Here is a 19,782-nt window from a genome sequence, read left to right as displayed (position 1 = left end):
TCTTTTGTCTCTCTGCCTCACGCTCTCTTAAAGTGTCATGCTAAATACTTAAAAATGTGTTGCTGCTGTGGCGGAAAACATCAGTATTTTCTCTAAACTCACAACAAAATCAAGCAATGGTAAAAAATTCTCGGTCAATGTAACCTCTGCAAACACAGAAATTGAACGGATGGAAAAGTTTATATAGTATTTTTTTAAACTTAGATGTTATTACAAAAGACAGGCCTTAATTTATTATCGTATATCAACTCTTCTCTCGAGTACTCATAAATGAAATATTAAATTTCAGGTTTGGTTTGGTTTGGTTGACCTGTGGGCCTGCATCGGGATGGAAATTTTTTAGGTCTGATCTTATCTCAACTCTGTATTGCTCTGCTGTATTATTTTCTTGCCTCTTATTCTCTTGTGTGACCGTGGCTTTTCTGTGTCCCTTTCCCAGGTGGATGGGGTAAGCCTTCAGGGCTGCAGTGAGCAGCGTGCAATGGAGGTGCTGAGAAGGACGGGTCCCGTCGTCCGACTGAGGCTGCTGAGGAAGGCCGTCCGACTGAGTCACATATTGCCGCCAGTTCCGCCACTGCAGCCTCTCCGACACTCCCACAGCTTCCATGAAGGCAATCCTTACAGAGTGGGACTAAACAAGATTTATGAGACAGGTAATATGTGAAAAAAACGCCACATTTAATTTTTTTCGCATTATTTAATTGATTTAACATTGAAGCGCACCCATGGGTCTCATATGTGTTGACGGATAAAAGGTTCCTTTCTAAGCTTATGGGTTTCTAGACACGGACATACTCCTTTATTATTTAACATGTACAGTATATAATTTGGTACAAATGTTCTTTTTGCTGAGGCAAAATAACAACTGTTTCGTTAAACTATGTCAAGATGTTTGTATAAGCAGAATATGTGAAACTGAACTTACAGTACATTCATTAAATTATCTGGCTGTTTTGTGAGTGCAAATAGGGAGTTTATGCATGTTATGTTTACATGCACGTTAGTTCAAAATCTTTGCATCCTCCCAGGAATATGCTCCCTGCGTGAAATTTCAAGGCGTGCGGCGTACGCCAACAGACGACCCCAACACGATACAAGAAACGGTAAGCTCCTGTTTCCTTCTGCTGCACTGCAGTGTATTAGTGAATGATGAGACTCACTGTGATACTCTTAAGTAGGCTCATGGAAGAGCGATGTGGCGGCAAAGCATGCTCTTTGATGAGGGTCTATTTATAGTGTTGTGCAATCATGTGTTTATCCAACTCATTCAGCCCCTCGCAGATGATTTGCCTCTTAGCCTGCCTGCATACGCTGCTTTATTTAGACAGCGATCTTTCGGTTTGATTGGGGAGCTTGGTTAAATAGGCCTTGATTGCTGTGAGGCGTTTCAAAATAGAGGACAAGAAAATATTTGTTTGCCAAGAAATCTGATAATGGGTGAGAAAATGCACACTTCGGTGGCTTTTGTGTGCAGACAACATCCCTAACCCCAAGGTCAGATCATCTTTTCTATGTTAAGCAGTAAAGTTAATGACTCACCACTCTCTTTTCTAGCCCAATGTGAACAAGTGGTATAGTTTTCTTTCCATTATCCATACTGTTTCTCTTAATGTAGCTAAAATGCGTTAAATGTGGACAAGTGTCTTTCATGCCAGGAGTGCGCCTGACACCAGCAGAGGTGGAAGACTTGAAGGGAAGGTGGCAACGTGCAGTTGGACCAAGATCCCAAGTCATAGTATGTATTAGCAAATACAGCAATCCCTCTTTTTTCGTGGATGTTGTGTTTTGAAAAAGTTCCTTGCTAGTCAAATCCAGTAAAGTAGAAACATTTATTTATTTATTGTACATCACTAACATATAATATATACAACTGTAACAAAATAACTGTAAATCTAACAATAAAAACAGAACACAGAATTGCAGATAATTGAATGAATGAATTAAACGATTAATTCATACCAGTCAACCTCCACGGCTCCATGCCCTTACAAACTGTCGTATTTTCCCTTACAAAATACAAAATAATCTTACCATATTTTTTTCCAAACGTGTTTATTTATGTAGTTTAACATGTTATATTGTACATGTGTTTCGTTATATCATATATATTGTTAATTAACATTTTGTTGTGAGATACTGAGTTGCTCGACATGAATGAGGTTTATTATAAAAAAAAAGTTCAAAAATTAAGTAGCTTGGACGTTCACTGTAGAAGGAAAAAATACATCCAAATATGATTAAGTAGAATAATACATGTTCTTATTCAAATTATTAATTCATATTCTGCATTAGATTATTGTTGGTAATATTCTGATTAAAGGGATAACCACAAACCTGTCTTGTTTTATTTTCTCCTTTTATACTTCCTTTTTTTCTTAACTTCTTTATACAACATAATAATTCGTAATATAATGCATCAAAGCAAGTGAGCCGTATGAGAGCCGGCTCTCCTTAATGAGTTGAGCCGAAAAAGCCGGCTCTCTAAAAGCAGACGGACTTCTTTTTACTATACAACTCGAACTCGTTTGACTTGATTGATTTGCCGTTTCGTGATAGTCGGGTTATACCGGATGGTACCCAAAATTGACAAATTTGCATTTTTCTATACAGATTTACTTGTACGTCGTACACGTCTTAAAATGCATAATAAACGTACTTTGTATGGCAAAAACGTACAGGTTGACAGGTATGTTAATTAGTGAATAGTCTATATTGTCATTATACAATAGTCTGATGAAATTGGCTGGCTCCCACTTTAAGTGTAAGAAAGCAAAGTAGAGAGCAGCTGGCTAGCTGCATGCTAGCATCGGGCGTTCTCTAAAGTTTGTTTGTCGCGGTTTGTTTTTGAAGGAGGACATATTGACTTGTCCGCCCGCCCACACTAGCTGTTTGACTGACCAAAAAAAGTGGAGAACATATTTCTAAATATCTCTCAACTTTCAATAAGAAAAAATAATATGCTGATTTTACTCCCTGCTATTTTAGGTTTGTCAGGTGGAGCGCTTTAGCGAGACAAGTGGTCTGGGCATCAGTCTTGAAGCTAGGGCTGGACATCATTACCTGTGCTCCGTTTTACCTGAGGGCCCGATTGGACAAAGTGGCATGCTCTTCACTGGGGACCAGATACTAGAGGTTGAGAACTTTAAATGGTCAATACATTTTAATGGTTAATTCTGTAATAATTCTGCTTCTCCAAGACAAATTTCTTCTGTTTAGCTTGCGTGGATACAGGCAGGTAGTGCATTGAGGAAGAAAACATGTCCAATGCCAATGAAAGTTGTCAGCCTCAAACTGAGTTAGAAGGTTTTCTCTTAAAGTTTATGACATTATGATTGCAAGTTTTTGCGTGCCATGCTTTGATCTTGACCTCACAATTTTCAGTATAGCAAGGCTGATTTTCTTTTTCAATTTTAGGACGGACTCCATAATTTTTCGCATTGTCCATGCGTAGTGTATCGATAATCCTTGAATCAAAGGTATGCGGTGTAATGTTATTTATTTTAATAAAATTAAAACTTTAAACTTAGTATGTTACTATGTTTGTATCGAACTTGTTTATAGTGCACTTAAACAGTTCATTAGGGTGTGCTACCCCCCAAAAATATTTAAATTCCACACTCCTTACTGCATGTTTTAACCTTTGAAATCCCTGAAGTATAAAACGCTTTTGTGCACTCCTGGAAAAGTATTCCCATATTCTTGGCCGTTTCTTTGTTATACAAGCTTTCAAAAACACCTGGCAATGTTCTTAATATTTGTTGTAACACATATATCTTTTAAGCAAGTATGTATAATGGCATCATTTGTCTCTGTAAGGGTTTTTCAGATAAGTCTTCATACTGAAACAAAAAGCACTCTTTTGCATATCGAGCAGTAAACCTAAAAAATATAAATTTTGTTGGGAATAAAGAATAACAAAAAACAGTTGACGGTCAACGAAGCCCTTTCACATCAAATAATGCGATCAAAATGACTTTGATGTTCAGCGTCATACTCTTCCACTTTAGGACTGACATCAGTTGTTTGTATCCAAAGATTTATGACTGATCATCTGTGATGACTGTAGAGAAAACAGACGCATACATATGTATAAAAGTATGTGAGAAAAGGTGCTGTAATTTTCAGTTATATGATTAGGGGTTATAAGTTTGAATGTAAACAGCGTTGAGACTTCTGGAAAATCTTGTTACGATATTACAGAAGTTGTAATGTGAATGTGAAATACCTAGAAAAATGTAATGACCCGATTATTACCAATTAATAGTAACTGATGATAGAAATTATGGACTATATATTTATGGTGTCAAATCAAATGTTATTCACCTGCACTGTAATTTTCAGGCAAAAACAAAGGGCCCATTGCACATGGTGTCATCTTCCTTGCAGGCTAATGGTATCCCTCTTATTGGGGAGACGCACAAAGAAGTGGTGAACATCCTCAAGGAGCTACCCATGTGTGTTTACCTGGTGTGTTCTCGCATTGTGCCCCCTGCCATCCCCGACAGTGATGAGGAAGAAGGGGATGATAGCCAACTCACCCTGAAAGAGCTCCTGGCTGAGTTCAATGACAAGGTCAATGCAGGAATGGGCAGATGTGTGTTGGAGATAGATGAGAGCAGAAAGACTACTTTGTATTCCTTTTCCTCGAGCAGGTCTTTTTTTTTTTATTTTCCCAGTTGGACCAGGGCTGTGTTATTCCCTGTCCTACGGCGGAGGACATCACAAAGCGCGGTGTGCCACCTATGTCACCTCCTCTGGCCATGTGGGAGAGGGACTCGCAGGTGGTAGAGCTGGAGAAAGGGGAATCAGGATTGGGCTTCAGCATTCTGGACTACCAGGTAATAGACGATGAGGCCCTTAGCCTTTCTAAAAATAGATCAGACAGGAATAAGCCGCAGTCTCACCACAACAGTGTCGCCTCTGTGAAGAAAAAACATACCAGGGATTTTTTTGTGAAAGTCTAATACAGAATGTGGAGAGAGAAAACTTCTCTTAGAGAAAAATAACTTAAACCCCAGATGATCAGCATTAAAAAATACTTTAAGAGAATGTAAAAATACCATTATCAAAACAACTCAACCCAAATCGGTTATTCCCATGAACGCTCCCACAGATAACGCATTCAAAAATAAATAGAAATGGGGACATTCCCCTTGAAATTGAAGCCAAAGCTTTTTTATGTACATCTTTTTATGAAGAACTAGAAGTTGTCAAGAAATAGTGCAAGTGTCTCTCCATGCTTGTCATAAAGGATCCGGAGGACGCCACAAAAACCGTACTGGTGATCCGCTCCTTGGTGCCAGGCGGTGTTGCTGACCGAGACGGCCGCCTGCTCCCGGGAGATCGCCTCATGTTTGTTAATGAGACCGACCTGGAAGGCTCAAGCCTGGATTATGCCGTGCATGTGCTGAAGTCCACCAGTTATGGACCAGTGAACATCGGTGTTGCCAAACCGCTTCCGGTATGTTGGAAAGATGACTGTCTGTGTACTGTGTTGTGAAAAAGAATACAAGCTAAGTGCACACAATGCTTTAGGACCACAGCCTGAGCGCAAGTAACATGACACTAAAAAAGTTTCTAAAAATACTAATATTGCTTTGATGTACACTTCAAAAACCGTTGTTAAATATATGCAGCCATGATTAACATCATTTCTTAAGAACATAAAGTATGAACACAATACTAACATAACATTTACAATGTATTTATTTAATCCTCTTCAGAGCCCGATTCATCAATAGATACACCAAATAGTGGTTTTCCCTCATTGTGCTTTTTTGCGTTTATTTAAATCTTTTAGGTTGACTTTCTGTTTTCCTCATTCTCTAATATTCGTCTCTGGTACCGTGAACAAATATAGTTTGCTAATGAGATAAAATCTAATGCCTTTACATATGTCAGCTATATCACTGGTGGATTCAGCACTTTCATCGCAGTTGCCCTTCACTCGTTTGCGATTGTGGTCAGCCATATTTTTCGACTGATCAGTCATTGGTAAAATACTACTGTAAAACTAGTTTATAACGCACACCCAAACTTTGAGTTCTTTTTTAGGTAAAAGAAAAAACAAGCGTTATACATGAGTAATTACAGTACTAAAAATGAGCAATAGGAAATACCTTCTGCCATCTTGAAATTTTCTTTAATGATGTTTTATTCCTATTCTACAGGAACCTTCAACATATAAAATGAAATGATCTGCATTTATATAGCGCTTTTCAAGTCAATGACTTCCCAAAGCGCTTTACAGTGTGCTTCACATTTCCCAATAGCGGCCTTGTATTGCAGGCATGTAAGACGCTAACTTGCTTATTGGGGGTATTAGGGGTTCAGTGTCTTACCCGAGGACACTTCGACATGTAACACGTAACACTATTGCAGAAATAATACTTATAGTAAATTTGAAAATTGTTTGCAACCACCCTCCTCTAACAGAAACATTGTCTTCTGCCACTTTCAGCCAGTATCTGACATTTTACCTTAGATACAGTCAGTTAATTACTGAGTTTACTCTCAACAATAATTCTATTTTGTTTTGGATTGTGGCTTAGTAACAAGGACCGTGGGGTCCAGTTTCAGGCCGTCTGAATATTTAATGCACCTCGGAGGTGAATAGAAAACTCTGCTGCATTCGAAATGGAGAGGTAGGAGGTGGAGTGACGGGTGTCTAATTTACTGCCACCTTCTCGAGCTTCCTTTGTGATTTTGGGACTTTTCAGCACAGCAATTGATGGATGTTCTTATAATAAGCTGCTACCTTTCAGATTGGTATTTGTGTGTTGTCAGTTGGAACTTTGCGGTGGCTTGACGCCCATCTTGGAAAGGAGCGCGCAGGCCTCCTGCGATGACAGCGAGAGCCACTCTCAAGTCACCCTGCTAGCTGAGGCAGCCGAAGCTAACGATTGCAACGATAACAACTTGCAGCCATACTACAACAACTTTGTAAGTTCTATGCATGACACATAAATTAGAAAATACATCTTGAGCGCTTGTTTTACTTGGAGGCTGTAACTAAGATCTACCAGATTTTTGAGTAACGACGTAAGTGTTACCAGAAATAATGTATTTTTATAAAGTATTTTCTGTATTAGCGACATAAAGATACCTGCAATATTGTGATTTCATATTGATAACACTTACGTATAGGCAATAATCCAAATGAAAATGGAAAATTGTATTTCTTGAGCAATTTGAATGAATCATTTACATATATGGAAACAAAAAAAAATAGCACCTTATATATGGCATTTCTGTGTATCCCGAAGCGAGAGTTACATCAGTATGCAAATGTCAGGAACCAGGAACCGAGACGGGAACCCAATTGCGTTAGTTTCTTAGTTTTATTTGAAAAGAGACGTAAGCTGGCACCCACGATCCAGTGATCGTTGATTGTGGGGAGCAGGTCGCTCGTGACGCGAAAGTGGCACTTTTCTGGCGAGCGATAGCAGTGTCGAAGAGGGAAAAGCAGGTCGTGATCAAACTGAAACAGTTCGAAGCCGGGAATTGTACAGGAGTCAAAAACGGAGTCAGGTTCGGAAGGCTTGCCTTAGCGGGAGCTGAAGGTTTGCAATGATTGGACACCGGTAACAGGGAGCCGGGGGGTTTAAAAAGCGGAGAGGAGCCAATCAGCGACCAGGGCTGTTGGCGCCACCGGGGCAGCCGCAGGTGCCCCGAATCAGTAATCATGACAGGAAATTCCACTTTAATTTTTGACATTAAATACAGGCTGATTTAATTTTGTCACTAACCAAAATCTACAAAGTATGTTGCCTGTTCGTTCCAAAAGTAGACTCCATTGCTGCGTGTCGTCAGTTTACGAGATGTGCTGGACATGGCAAGCGAAAATTATAGACTTTCACTGTAGATGAACGAATATAACTATGACATCCACTCTATAAATATAGATACACCTGGCAGATTTCTGCCATGGGTGCAAAAGATAAAACTGAAATGTCTCTGAGAAATCAACCAGTACACATGAGGCTTTTTTTGTAAGGAATCCAGAGTTTGCATGTATCAGTCATCTGTGTATTTCAAGCCCCGCAATGCTTTAGGGCAAGAGGTAAGATCGGAATTAACAAAATCAAGCCTGACCCGCAGTCATTGAAGCCCCAACCAGCCCGACCCCGACAAATTAACTTGATTTGAGCCTGAAACAAACCTGAACTTTCACATTTTATTCGTGAGGAGGAAGGCTTCTTTCTTGCTGAGGTTTTTTAAATTATCGACCTGTCTTTGTATTTGTCTATTTTGCTCTGTGGAGGATCCACGCGATGGACGCGCGCTTTTTCTTCTAAAGTTGAGTACGACTTGCTGAGAGCTTGCACAAGATATCTGTAGATTTTCTCAATGCCATTAATGTTTGTAAATGTACATATTGTTAAAACCGCCACAATATTGGTGTTTACACGTTGCTGTTGAACCAGCCATGGTGATTTCCATTTGTGCATTTTTATGGGCAGTTTCTGCTTAGTTTATTAGTGCTGTTCAGTTTTCCTAAGGCATATTTTGGCAGCTCTGCATTTAATAGTTGTGTTTTGCAGCCAGCACCTTAAAAACCAACCACTTCTATTGTACTGTAAACTTCTACTCTAATGAGATAGTTATACTAGATGTACTTATATGATAAAAGTTGTTCTAACATTGTGGTTGCTCACTGTAATAGACTCGCTTTATTCCACCAAAGAAGTACGCATTTATGTCTAAAAGTAGCTTAGCAATATAAGAAGAGCCTGTATCTGTATCACAGCCGCAGTTGCGGAGAAAGTGCTCCATGTCAAAGGCCTGTTTCTTGTCACAGTCTTTTGTGCTGGACTTTGCTTAATTGCCTGCAATTGTTTGCTCTGCAACAGCACGAATTGCAGTGTGAGAACATGATCTACTCTTGTCTTGCACGTAGCTAGTTGCACACGCTGAGGTTTCTCATCAAAGGTGTTGCAAAGGTAGCGTCTGAACTTCAGTGCTCCCTGTGAACTTCTTCTCACTGCACTTTTTTCTTTATGGAAGCATCCACCGGGACCCGAATAGTCTGCCTTTGTTGGTGTGCTCCATCCTAGAAGCAATCCCGAGGCCTTCACCTTGCGATGTTATTACGCTTTAAATTATTTTTTGTCATGCGGCGCTCGCTGTGCTTTTGAGGACACGGCTGGAGTTAAAATCGTTAAGCCGAGATGTTTGTCAAAACCAGCAGCTGTATTCACACACATTTTTCTTGTGCTATTGTTTCCCCGGAGACCTAACTATTTGCCGAGCAGGCACTCCTGGAATAAACCTCTGGCTGGGTTATTAATGGCATTGAGAAAATCTTCAGATATCTTGTGCAAGCTCTCAGCGGTTTGTATGCAAAGAAGCCGTACTCAACTTTAGAAGGAAAAGCGCAAACCCAGCTCCACTTATGATAAATGCGGCTTGTTTAAGAGTGTCCACTCTTTCAAACCCCTTGGTGTGCATAGGATGACCTCTTCTGGTCTGCCAACACAGAAACTGTGGTAGGGAAGGACAAGCAGCAGCTCAATTTCTTTAGAGTTTTCAGGAAAAACAACATGGGACCAAAACTACCGGTGTCCTTCTACAGAGCCAAAGTTGAGAGCTGATAAACTGCATCAGGGTTTGATATGGTGGGTGCATGGCAACAGACAGGAGAACCTTACAATGAGTCATCAACACTTCCCAGAAAATCATCACCTGCATATTAAAGACCGCTTACTTAATTAGAGATAATGCTGCAGTTCACACAAAGACACATAATTGATGTAAATAACTCAAAGGTAAACCAATGGGACCACATTTTATCTTCTTCATGACATATTTATGTGACACGTCTAATCTCGTTGTGAAAAATGTATTCTCCGTTGTAATAGATGACAATGAAGACAATTCTAATTCTAAAAAAATATCACAAAAGATCAAAGTTGTTTTATGCGTCATATTAAAACATTGTCATTGCCTTTGTGCATTTATGTTTGATGCAATTGTCCTCACTCCTCTTTGAAACGTTAAGCAAATTCTATCTTGTTATCAGAACAACAGCAAAATAAATCGTAAATCCGTTCTGAATACAATCTCTGTCGCTACTTTTTTAGGAAGTCCAGCCGCATCAGCGTTTTGGCATCATGGAAAACGAGGACATGCAGGCCGTCCTCCCTCTGCCCCCGCGCACTGGTTTTGAAAAGACAATCACAGTTGTCCGGGGCAACCGTAGCCTTGGTATGTCCTCCGTTTTACTCATGGTGATGGTGTCTTGGTGCGTGTACATCACAGGCTTGGCCTTAATGGCAATAATAGGCAATGGTGATGATGACTACTCTGAAGAGAAATGGTGACAGGTTGTCATTTTTGAGCTGTTATACAGTTGTACCTCTTCTTATGATCTTAATCCATTCCATGATTGTGCTCGAATTGCTCGTGTAATGAGCAGATTTTCCCGAAATAAAATAATTAAAAACAGATTGGTCCGCTCCCGTCCTCCCAAAAGAATACAAGTGAACCCTAAATAGCTATAAAAAGCATCTTTCTGATCCCGAAAACAATTTTAAATAGTAATTAAACATTAAAAAAGTTTAGTAATAAAATAAGCTTATATTTACAAAATAAAATGTGGATTTTTTCATCAGCGCCATTACGAATGTGTGTGCTTGCAGGAATGGGGGGGTTGATTCTAGGAGGAGTCACTGAGATCGCATGGCTGTTAAATTATGTGTTTTCCCCACATTTTATGTTTTCTGATCATTTAAGATTGTGAATGCAATATAACAATTTTTATACGATTAAAAATAAAAAATACCGATCTCGTCTTTCTCATTTCGGCTCTAATCTTGTTTCTGTCACTGGTAACAGACAACAACTTCTTCGAAGATTGCTAGTTTTTGTTGTGGTATTATACATAGTCTGTCTTGAGTAAATAGTTGCCCCATTGTGTTTTTTAGGTTTATTGTTGCTTAATAAAAGGATTTGCAATCATTAAAAAGGCGAGCAATTGGCACAGGTTGACAGATATGTGATCAAGAGACTTTAAATAATACATATGCACTTGCTGTACACTTAGAATTAAAGTTACTGTAATTTAAACACAGAAAAAAAGTTAAAGCAACATTTTCTAGTTTTTCTGTAGTTTGCATGTGCAAACTGGACGAGCTGATGTGGTAAGCAGTCTGGATTTTTTTGTTTAAAAAAACAACAACTTTTGTATACTAAACTTTTCTTAGATTGTGGTGCTCGTATCAAGAGGTACCACTGTAGTCCTAATGTACATGTCATGGCTTTCTTCTGTGCATGAGTTCTATTCACAATTTTATGGTCAACATCACATGCTTGTCATTATTTGTGGCATAATATACAATCTAAAAAAAAAATTGCTAAAGCTTGCCTTATGTCATAAATGAAAGCTTTTTAAATGGCCTGAAACGCTCGAAAGATAAGTAGCAGGATTTGAGAGTCCGTTGCATAAACGTTTTTTTAGCTTAGTTTAAATCTATCCAATAATTTAAGAAGATTTTCAATGTACAGTAATCCCTTGTTTTTCACGGGGTTTGCGTTTCTTAAAGGTTCCGCTAAATAGAAACCTTTACTTTTTCATAAATTAAATACTCCATTATACATTGAAAGCAAAGAACAAATCCCATTTACAAGCTTTGTTTGACAAATAAAAGTAGTGTACTTTTTAAAGTTTTTTTTCTTTTTTTTTTTTTAAATGACTTCTGCACTGTCAAATTTTACATTTTAAAATAGTACAGTGGGACCTCGGCTATCGCTGTTAATGGGGACCAAGACCACCCGCAAAAAGTGAAAATCCGCGAATTGGCGGCGCCCCTTAAAAAAAAAAAAAAAAAAAATATATATATATATATATATATATATATATATTTTTTTTTTATTATTATTATTATTTTTTTTTAACCATTATTATTTTTTAGACCCGGTTAATGGGGACCAAAACCACCCGCGAAAAGTGAAAATCTGCGAAGTAGCGACGCCCCTTCAAAAATGCTTGAAAAAAAAAAACCTTTTTTATTTTTTTTTTAATTATTTTATTTTATGTTATTTTTTTTTAGGCCCGCAAAGCTCTGAACCCGCGAACGTCGAATCGCGAAGTAGCGAGGTCCCACTGTATTGCTGCATTAAGGGGCGGAAACATTTTTACTTCAAATGATATTCTGTCGCCATCATGTGGAGATTACAGAAAGCTGCATTTACCTTCATTTAATGGGTCGAGTCGTAAAGTCAAGTCCAACTGCCTTCTGGGCCTGGCTGCCAGTGCTTTTGTTGGTTCCAAGCGTTTTGTTGAAATTATGGTTTTTAGAGAAACTTCAAATTGGAAAACATTTGCACGTACATAATGTGGGTTCGTCAATCTGTTTTCTGTATATATATACTCAGAACGAACGTGATTGATGCACAGGCACCACAGGCAGAAAAGCTGCAGAACACAATGCAAAATGAAAATCCGCAAAGTAGCGAAACCGCCATAAGTAAACTGTAATATCGCTAGGGATTAGTATATATTCTTTTAGTGAAGGAGGTTATTTCACGTTTACTGTATGTTACATTAAAATGTCTTACTTTATGTTGTGAGCTTTTTGTGTGGTTTAAGTTGGACTTGCATGATGTGTAAATAATAGGCCTATTGTGAATGTAATCAACTCTCAAATATTTGAAGTTTATTATAGCAAGTAGTACTGTAGCAAGTAGGACATTATTGGGACTTTGAGACATCCATCACTCTACCTGTCTTGTCTTTGAAACGCATATTGTTATGTCCTGTTGACTTCCTTGTAATCCCATGCACTATGATTGTATTGTAATTTATATGCAAAATAATAAAAATATTTATTTAAGCAAAATAGAGCAGTCATTTCTTTGACCAGCTTCAAATTATGTACGACCATAGTGTGTTGGATTTGCCGTTGCGTACATGAGTGTGTGTGGCTGTGGATGTTTTACCTGCTTCCTGTCATCAGCCTAGACTACAACCAGATAAGGTCTCAGGCAAGTGTTTTTACAATCCTGCATGTTTTACCCCCTGGCCACCTGTGACCAGTGTTGGGCATGTTACTGAAAAGAGTAGTTAGTTATAGTTACTAGTTACTTAATTCAAAATGTAATTTGATTACTTACGGACTACCGACACTCAAAATTAGCGTGTGTTCTGAAAGTAACAATCTTGTTACAAATTACCTTAAATACATTGAATGAATAGAAGAAAACATGTACATCGACATGTGGAAGCCATCATATTTCTTAGTTTGAATAATGAAAGTTTGCAAACCAACACTCAAAAACACTATATATTCTGTCTTATGTCTTCAAACCACTTGAATATTTCCTTCTTGATTTCTTGATAATGTCCATCATGTTTTCTTTCTTTTTTTCCTCCAGGCATGGTGTTTTGCTAAAATTATTTTACAAATAAAAACACAGAGATTCAGAACTTTCTTACCGTAAATTATCTGCTCACATTTGCCCCATTTATATCGTTGTTTCTGTATAAGCCTCACCCCCGCCTCAAGTGCTGGTTACTATTTACTACCGGTAACATAACGCCAAATAGGCATGTGCATGTAAACTGACCCCCTGATTTCAGTATTTTATTTTATAGTTGTAAATATAGCTCAAATCTGAGTATATAAGGTAGAAATTGAGAAATGATGTGTCATTGTACTCTGTGCTTGAGACAGAGCCATTGTAAATGTATTCTGGTGTATTCTTATTGATTTATAAATAATACGGCTGCGCAATTTCCGGGAAAAAAGAACTTGCTGTGATTTTATGAGCAAAGAATCAGCTGCAAAATTTATTAGACAATATTCATTTACCAAATAGCTGAGTAACGCACCATGTTGCAATGACAGTTGGGCTACAAAATGTTATCAATATCACGTTAAAGTACTCGTTACCGGGAATGGTAATTGCGTTCCATAAGCATGTTCTTTTGAAATTCGTTTCTCCTAATTGGCCTAGCCTACCACCAGATAAAGTCTCAGTCAAGTGTTTTTACAAAACCAGCATGTGCTACCCCTCTGGTCACCTGCGACCTATAACCTCCGTGGGTGTGTGTGGGTGTTCTGGATACAGGTGCGAGTGCGAGAACCGATGCTATGTCAATGTCAAGCATGTGTAGCCGTGTTTGTGTGCTAATCTGCCTAGTGTCTGTGTCCATTATGCTGATTATGCCACTGTCAGGTGTGTGTTTGGACAACTGTCTGTTTGGCATGTCTTCAAAGACGCCTTAGTCAACTCTGCACTCACCTTGCACACATGGCTTTTGCATTTGTGTGTGCACACCCACGTTGACAGGGATGTCGGTGAGCGCGATCAAGGACGGATCCGGCATGCTGGTGCGTAGCGTTGCCCCAGGGGGCTCTGTCAATCAAGACGGCAGGCTCGGAGTGGGTGACGCAATCTTGGCGATCAACGGCGAACCCACATCCAACATGACCAACGCCATGGCCCGCTCAATGCTGCGTAAACAATCGGTCGTTGGACCAGAACTCAGGTGAAGCTTGCATCACTGTCCTTCTGTGTTGTATTAACTCCTATATTAAATTCCACAATGTACAAATCCGTTTTCAAAAGCATTGTCCCTCAATCCCAAAACGTAAAAACATATATATGTTTAGTTTTATTTTATTTTGTTTACAAAAGGTTCGCGTGCAGCTTATTAGGGGGCGGCAGTAGCTCAGGAGGTAGAGCGATCGTTTTAGGATTAAGGGATCCCAGTTCGAATCCCGGCTTGTCCGTGTTACATGTCAAAGTGTCCTTGGGTAAGACATTGAACCCCCAATTACCCCCAATAAGCAGGTTAGCGCCTTACATGGCTGCACAGATCACGGCCGCTATTGGGAAATGTGAAGCACAATGTAAAGCGCTTTGGGAAGTCATTGACTTGAAAAGCGCTATATAAATGCACATCAAATGCAGATCATTAGTGAGAACCATCAATAAAGTCGTCCTTTATTTAATTTAAGTCAAATGCAAAAACTTATTTTTGCATCATGACGCCACTCGCGTTTGCGCCACTAATCGGATTGCTAGCAAACGGCATTTATATGGGGTTATTCGTTACTAGTCTTGAAAACGATTCGGTCTGTTCTCCGATAGGTTTGAGTGTAAAGGTGCTTAGTGATGCTACAATTAAGTATTTATCTATGAAACATATTTTAAAAAATCCACAATGCACCGAGGACACAAAAGTGGAACTGCGAAATGGATAGGGAATTGTGATATTGCAAGTCATCTACTACTACTACTAATAATAATAATAATAATGCATTTTATTTAAAAGCGCCTTTCAGGCCACCCAAGGACACTGTACAGACAATGGAAAAAAAATACAATTTAAAAAGTTGTAAGCGAAATAATAAATAAAAACAAGACATAAAATCATAAAAACATAGGAAATGGAGAAGCTATGTGTGGTAAGCAGTCCTGAACAGGTGTGTTTTTAGACGGGACTTAAAAGTGGAGAGAGGTGTGCAGTTTTGGAGGTCCGGAGGTAGATTGTTCCAAAGCTTGGGAGCAGCGCAACTGAAGGCTCTGGCTCCCATGGTGCTCAGATGGGCAGGGGGCACTGACAGTCGGAGGGAGGACGAGGATCTGAGGGAGCGAGTGGGGACGTGCACCTGGAGAAGGTCGGACAGGTAAGGAGGAGCCAGGTTGTGAATGGCCATATATGTATATAGGATCAGTTTGTAGCTGATGCGATGCTGAATAGGAAGCCAGTGTAGCTGTTGGAGAACGGGGGTGATGTGCTGCTGGGAAGATGTTTTTGTGATGATGCGAGCAGAGGCGTTTTGAACCAGCTGAATTTTATGGAGGGACTTTTGAGGAAGGCCGAAGAGGAGAGCATTGCAGTAGTCAAGGCGGGATGTGACAAGACTGTGGACGAGAATAGCAGTTGTGCGGGGGGTGAGGGAAGGGCGGAGTCTGGTAATATTGCGGAGGTGGAAATAAGCAGTGCGGGTGATGGTGTTGATATGTGAGTGGAAGGTAAGCATGCTATCCAGGATGACACCCAGACTCTTGACCTGGGGGGAGGGGGACACTAAGGAACTGTCGATGTTGAGAGAAATTGTTTACTTTGGATAAAGTGGATTTGGTGCCAAGAAGGAGGAATTCTGTTTTATTGGCATTTAATTTAAGACAGTTTGTTGTGAACCATGTTTTGAGTTCGGAAAGGCAAGAGGTGAGGGAGGGAGGTGGGAGTATGGAGTTTGGTTTGCAGGAGAGGTAGAGTTGGGTGTCATCAGCAAAGCAGTGAAAGTGGATATTACATTTGCGGAGGATATGACCAAGAGGCAAGAGGTAGACGATGAAGAGAAGAGGACCTAAGACAGATCCCTGGGGAACACCTGTGGTGACTAGGGAGGGCTTTGAGGTGAAGGATTTCAGCTGGACAAACTGAGTGCGGCCAGTGAGGTACGAATGGAACCAACTGAGGGGAGTATGGGTGAGACCAATGGAGGAGAGTCTATTGAGGAGGATAGGGTGAGAGATTGTGTCGAAGGCGGCGCTCAAGTCTAGGAGGATGAGGATGGAGACTAAACCGGAGTCAGATGCTATGAGGAGATCATTTACAATACGGATTAGGGCAGTCTCTGTGCTGTGGCGGGGGCGGAAACCAGACTGAAAGGGCTCGTAGAGAGAGTGGAGGGTCAGGTGCGAGTGGAGTTGAGCAGCAACAGTTTTTTCAAGGATTTTTGAAATAAATAAAAGGTTGGAGATGGGGCGGAGGTTGTCAAAGTTGTTGGGGTCAGCACCATGTTTTTTCAGCGTAGGGGTAACAGCAGCAGTTTTGAAAAGTGATGGGGCAATACCAGAAGAGAGTGAGGAGTGGATAATGGCAGATATGAGATGAAGCAGGGAAGGGAGGCAGGATTTAACAAGGGATGAAGGGCGGGGATCGAGCTGGCAAGTGGTGGGCTTGGATTTGAGTATGAGGTTGGATAATTCAGCAGTCGTGGGTGGAGCAAAACTGGAGAAGAAGTGACAAGGAAAAGGAAATTCAGATGGGGAGGGAGCAGACAGGTTTTGATGGAGTTGGTGATGAATCTTAAGGATTTTGTGATTGAAGTACTCCATTATGGAGTTGCAGGTTGCTGTGGAGTACAGGTGGAGGGGGAGAGAATTTGGTGGCTGGAGGATTTTGACAGAGAAGAGAGTTCTTGAATTTCCTTCGTTGGAAAGGATGAGGCCGGAGTAGTAGCTGGATTTGGTTTGTGCAATTTGGTCCTTGTATTTAGCAGTATGGGTAATGTACATGTCCTTATGGATGGTGAGGCCGGTTTTCTTATAGAGTCGCTCGAGTTGGCGGTTCTTTGATTTCATTGACCGAAGAGCGGGTGTAAACCAGGGGGCAGATGTGGAGAATGAGGCAGTCCTGGTTTTCAGGGGGGCAAGAGAATTTAGAATATTTGTGAGGCAGGCATTGTAGTGAGTGGTGAGGTCATCCGGGCTTGAGAGAGCTTCTGGGGGTGGGGAACGGTCAATAATGGAGCAGAGGGTGTCAATGTTGATATTTTTGGTATTACGAAAAGAAATGAGACGGGAGGTTTTGACAGTAGAGAGACAGAGTACGGTGTTAAAAGTGAGGAGGACATGATCAGATTCAGGAAAAACGTCGGCAGTGGGCTTGGAAGTAGAGAGGCCAGAGCAGCAGACCAAGTCCAATGTGTGGCCCTTAATGTGGGTGGGGAAGTCAATAAGGCTGTGTATCCCGAGGCTCTCCAGGCAGGATGTGAAGTCTCTGGTGAGTGGCAGGTTGGGGTTGTCCATGTGAATATTGAAATCTCCCAATAAAATTAAATTTGGCGAGAGAGTGGATAAATGTGTAATTAAGCTGGAGAATTCATTGATAAAATCGCTATGTGGCTTTGGGGGGCGATAAATTGTAGCAATAATGGTTGGCGTGGGTCCGGGGAGCTTAAACACCAGGCATTCAAAGGAAGTCGATGCAGTGACGGAGACAGGCAAGACTTTCCACTTCTCGCGGTGAATTACCGCGAGACCTCCTCCACGGCCGTTGCCACGGGGACGGCAGATGTAAACAAAGCCGGGAGGAGTGGAGTCATTCAGAGCAGCGAAGTTGTTTGTTTGTTGCCAGGTTTCTGTTAAAATGAGGAAGTCGAGTTTTCGTTCGGCGAGGACGTCTTGGATGAGGTGGCCTTTGTTCCTGAGTGAGCGGACGTTCAGTAATCCAAAGTTGACGGCAGAGGTGTCTTGTTTGACGGCGGCAGTGCTGTTAGCCGACCTAGCTAGGCGGGCTAATGTATGGCAGTTAGCCCTACGGCCGCAGTTTATGGGAGGGCGTCGAGATGTGGACCAGGTCGAGGTGATTGAGCCAGGGTTTTTATACTCGACGTGTCTGCGCGATCCGCGGTGAATGTAGCGGCGTCGAGGCAGGCGAGCAATGTCAGGATGGTGGAGCAGCTCCGGTGGCGGAGGCCCCAGTGCAATCCACCGGATCCGGAGAAGATCCGCGACAGAATAATGGAGCAATCCTGTCGCTGGATGATGGCAGAACGTCAGGAGTATCAGAAATAGTCCAAAGGCGGCGAGGTTTTGGCACGCCATGACGAGGGAGAGAGGCCGGTGCAGTGACAGCTGGTATGTTTAAGCTACCGGCGTTAGCCCGTGGGCTAAGTTACGAGGGTTTGATTGATTAATAAGGTGAAACGTTGGTTCAGGTTACATCAACCAAAGTACCCACTTTCCAAAACAGAAGGGCAAAAGAAAGATCAGAAAAAGTATCTGAGCTTCGAAAAAGTTTTGGAAAAGTTTTGGAGTGAGAAGCGGCGACATACACGCCAGCGTCCTCTCACCCCGGAAGAATGTCAAAGCTTCCAGCAAAAGATATCACTGACTGCTGATTTTAGGCAGTACTTCTTGGGTTTGAGTATGAATTTGTTTTGGTCTTTAATACAGTATTTAAATTAAACTGTAAACCTTTCTTCATATACAGTATAAGGCACACGGGATTAAAAGTACGATAAAAGGGGGTTTTGGATTTAATTAACCATAATGTAAGGCAAAACTTATGTATATGAATAGGAAAGATGCAACTTAACATTTTGAGTAAGTAAAAATAAAAATATATACAGAATTGAGTTAGTCATCACACTTCAAGCAAGGAGCCCGTTTTGGGCAAAAATACCTCCAGCCACGGAAAAAATAAAAAACAAACGGGGATGAAGCAGTTTAAAAAGACTCAGAAGAGAGTGCTTTTCCTAATCAGTAGTGAAGTTGACTAAAGTGGAAAAAGCAATATGTTCTCAAAAATCATGCTTGAGTGCGACCCCAAGGTTCACATTATCAAGAGAGGAAAACCTTTTTCCGTTTCCACCATGCACTTCCCTTGACCCACAGGGACTTGCTTTCAATGCTCAATTTTTATGGTCATTGTAAGAAAGAAGCTGTTGCTAACTTCCTCTTTTAGTCCTCCAGTTACATCCTGACATTCACCCACTGGTCACAATAAGATGACCTCATACATATTGCTCCGTGATTGCATGAGTTTACTAAGGTGGCTGTCATAAACTTTGAACATTTTCCTCCAGCAAGGTTTATGGATAATTCTTGCAAACAGTTGTATACTTATACAACAACACAATGTTATATTAATAGCGCTATCATAAGAATATGGTTTCAGTTGACAAACAAGATCAGTGGCGTTGTCTATAATTATGTGCAGCTTAACCAGGCACTAGAAACCCTTGTGTGCAACTTTAAACCTTTGCTTTCTAATGCAAAAGAACATGCATCCTTTTTTTATCTACAACACAGCAGTGA

At 40.6% G+C, this 19,782-nt stretch overlaps 1 protein-coding gene across 5 annotated transcripts in view; it reads left to right on the top strand.

The window, feature by feature from the left end:
- Window positions 1-19,782, top strand: part of LOC148361881 (multiple PDZ domain protein) — a 112,095-nt gene that overhangs the window by 25,397 nt on the left and 66,916 nt on the right. For all 5 annotated transcript variants that reach the window (XM_088342689.1, XM_088342688.1, XM_088342692.1 and 2 more), the window contains 10 exons: window positions 440-653; window positions 1,029-1,103; window positions 1,656-1,735; window positions 2,986-3,132; window positions 4,387-4,572; window positions 4,677-4,838; window positions 5,252-5,461; window positions 6,787-6,942; window positions 10,083-10,206; window positions 14,293-14,491. In XM_088342689.1, coding sequence (XP_088198815.1) covers window positions 440-653; window positions 1,029-1,103; window positions 1,656-1,735; window positions 2,986-3,132; window positions 4,387-4,572; window positions 4,677-4,838; window positions 5,252-5,461; window positions 6,787-6,942; window positions 10,083-10,206; window positions 14,293-14,491 — 1,553 coding nt within the window. The remainder of the gene's footprint in view (window positions 1-439; window positions 654-1,028; window positions 1,104-1,655; window positions 1,736-2,985; window positions 3,133-4,386; window positions 4,573-4,676; window positions 4,839-5,251; window positions 5,462-6,786; window positions 6,943-10,082; window positions 10,207-14,292; window positions 14,492-19,782) is intronic.

This window comes from Urocampus carinirostris, chromosome 8 (assembly GCF_059441175.1).
Source record: "Urocampus carinirostris isolate Australia breed hairy pipefish chromosome 8, RoL_Ucar_1.0, whole genome shotgun sequence".
In the NCBI taxonomy this organism is placed as follows: domain Eukaryota; kingdom Metazoa; phylum Chordata; class Actinopteri; order Syngnathiformes; family Syngnathidae; genus Urocampus; species Urocampus carinirostris.
This window is presented reverse-complemented; position numbering and strand designations above follow the sequence as displayed.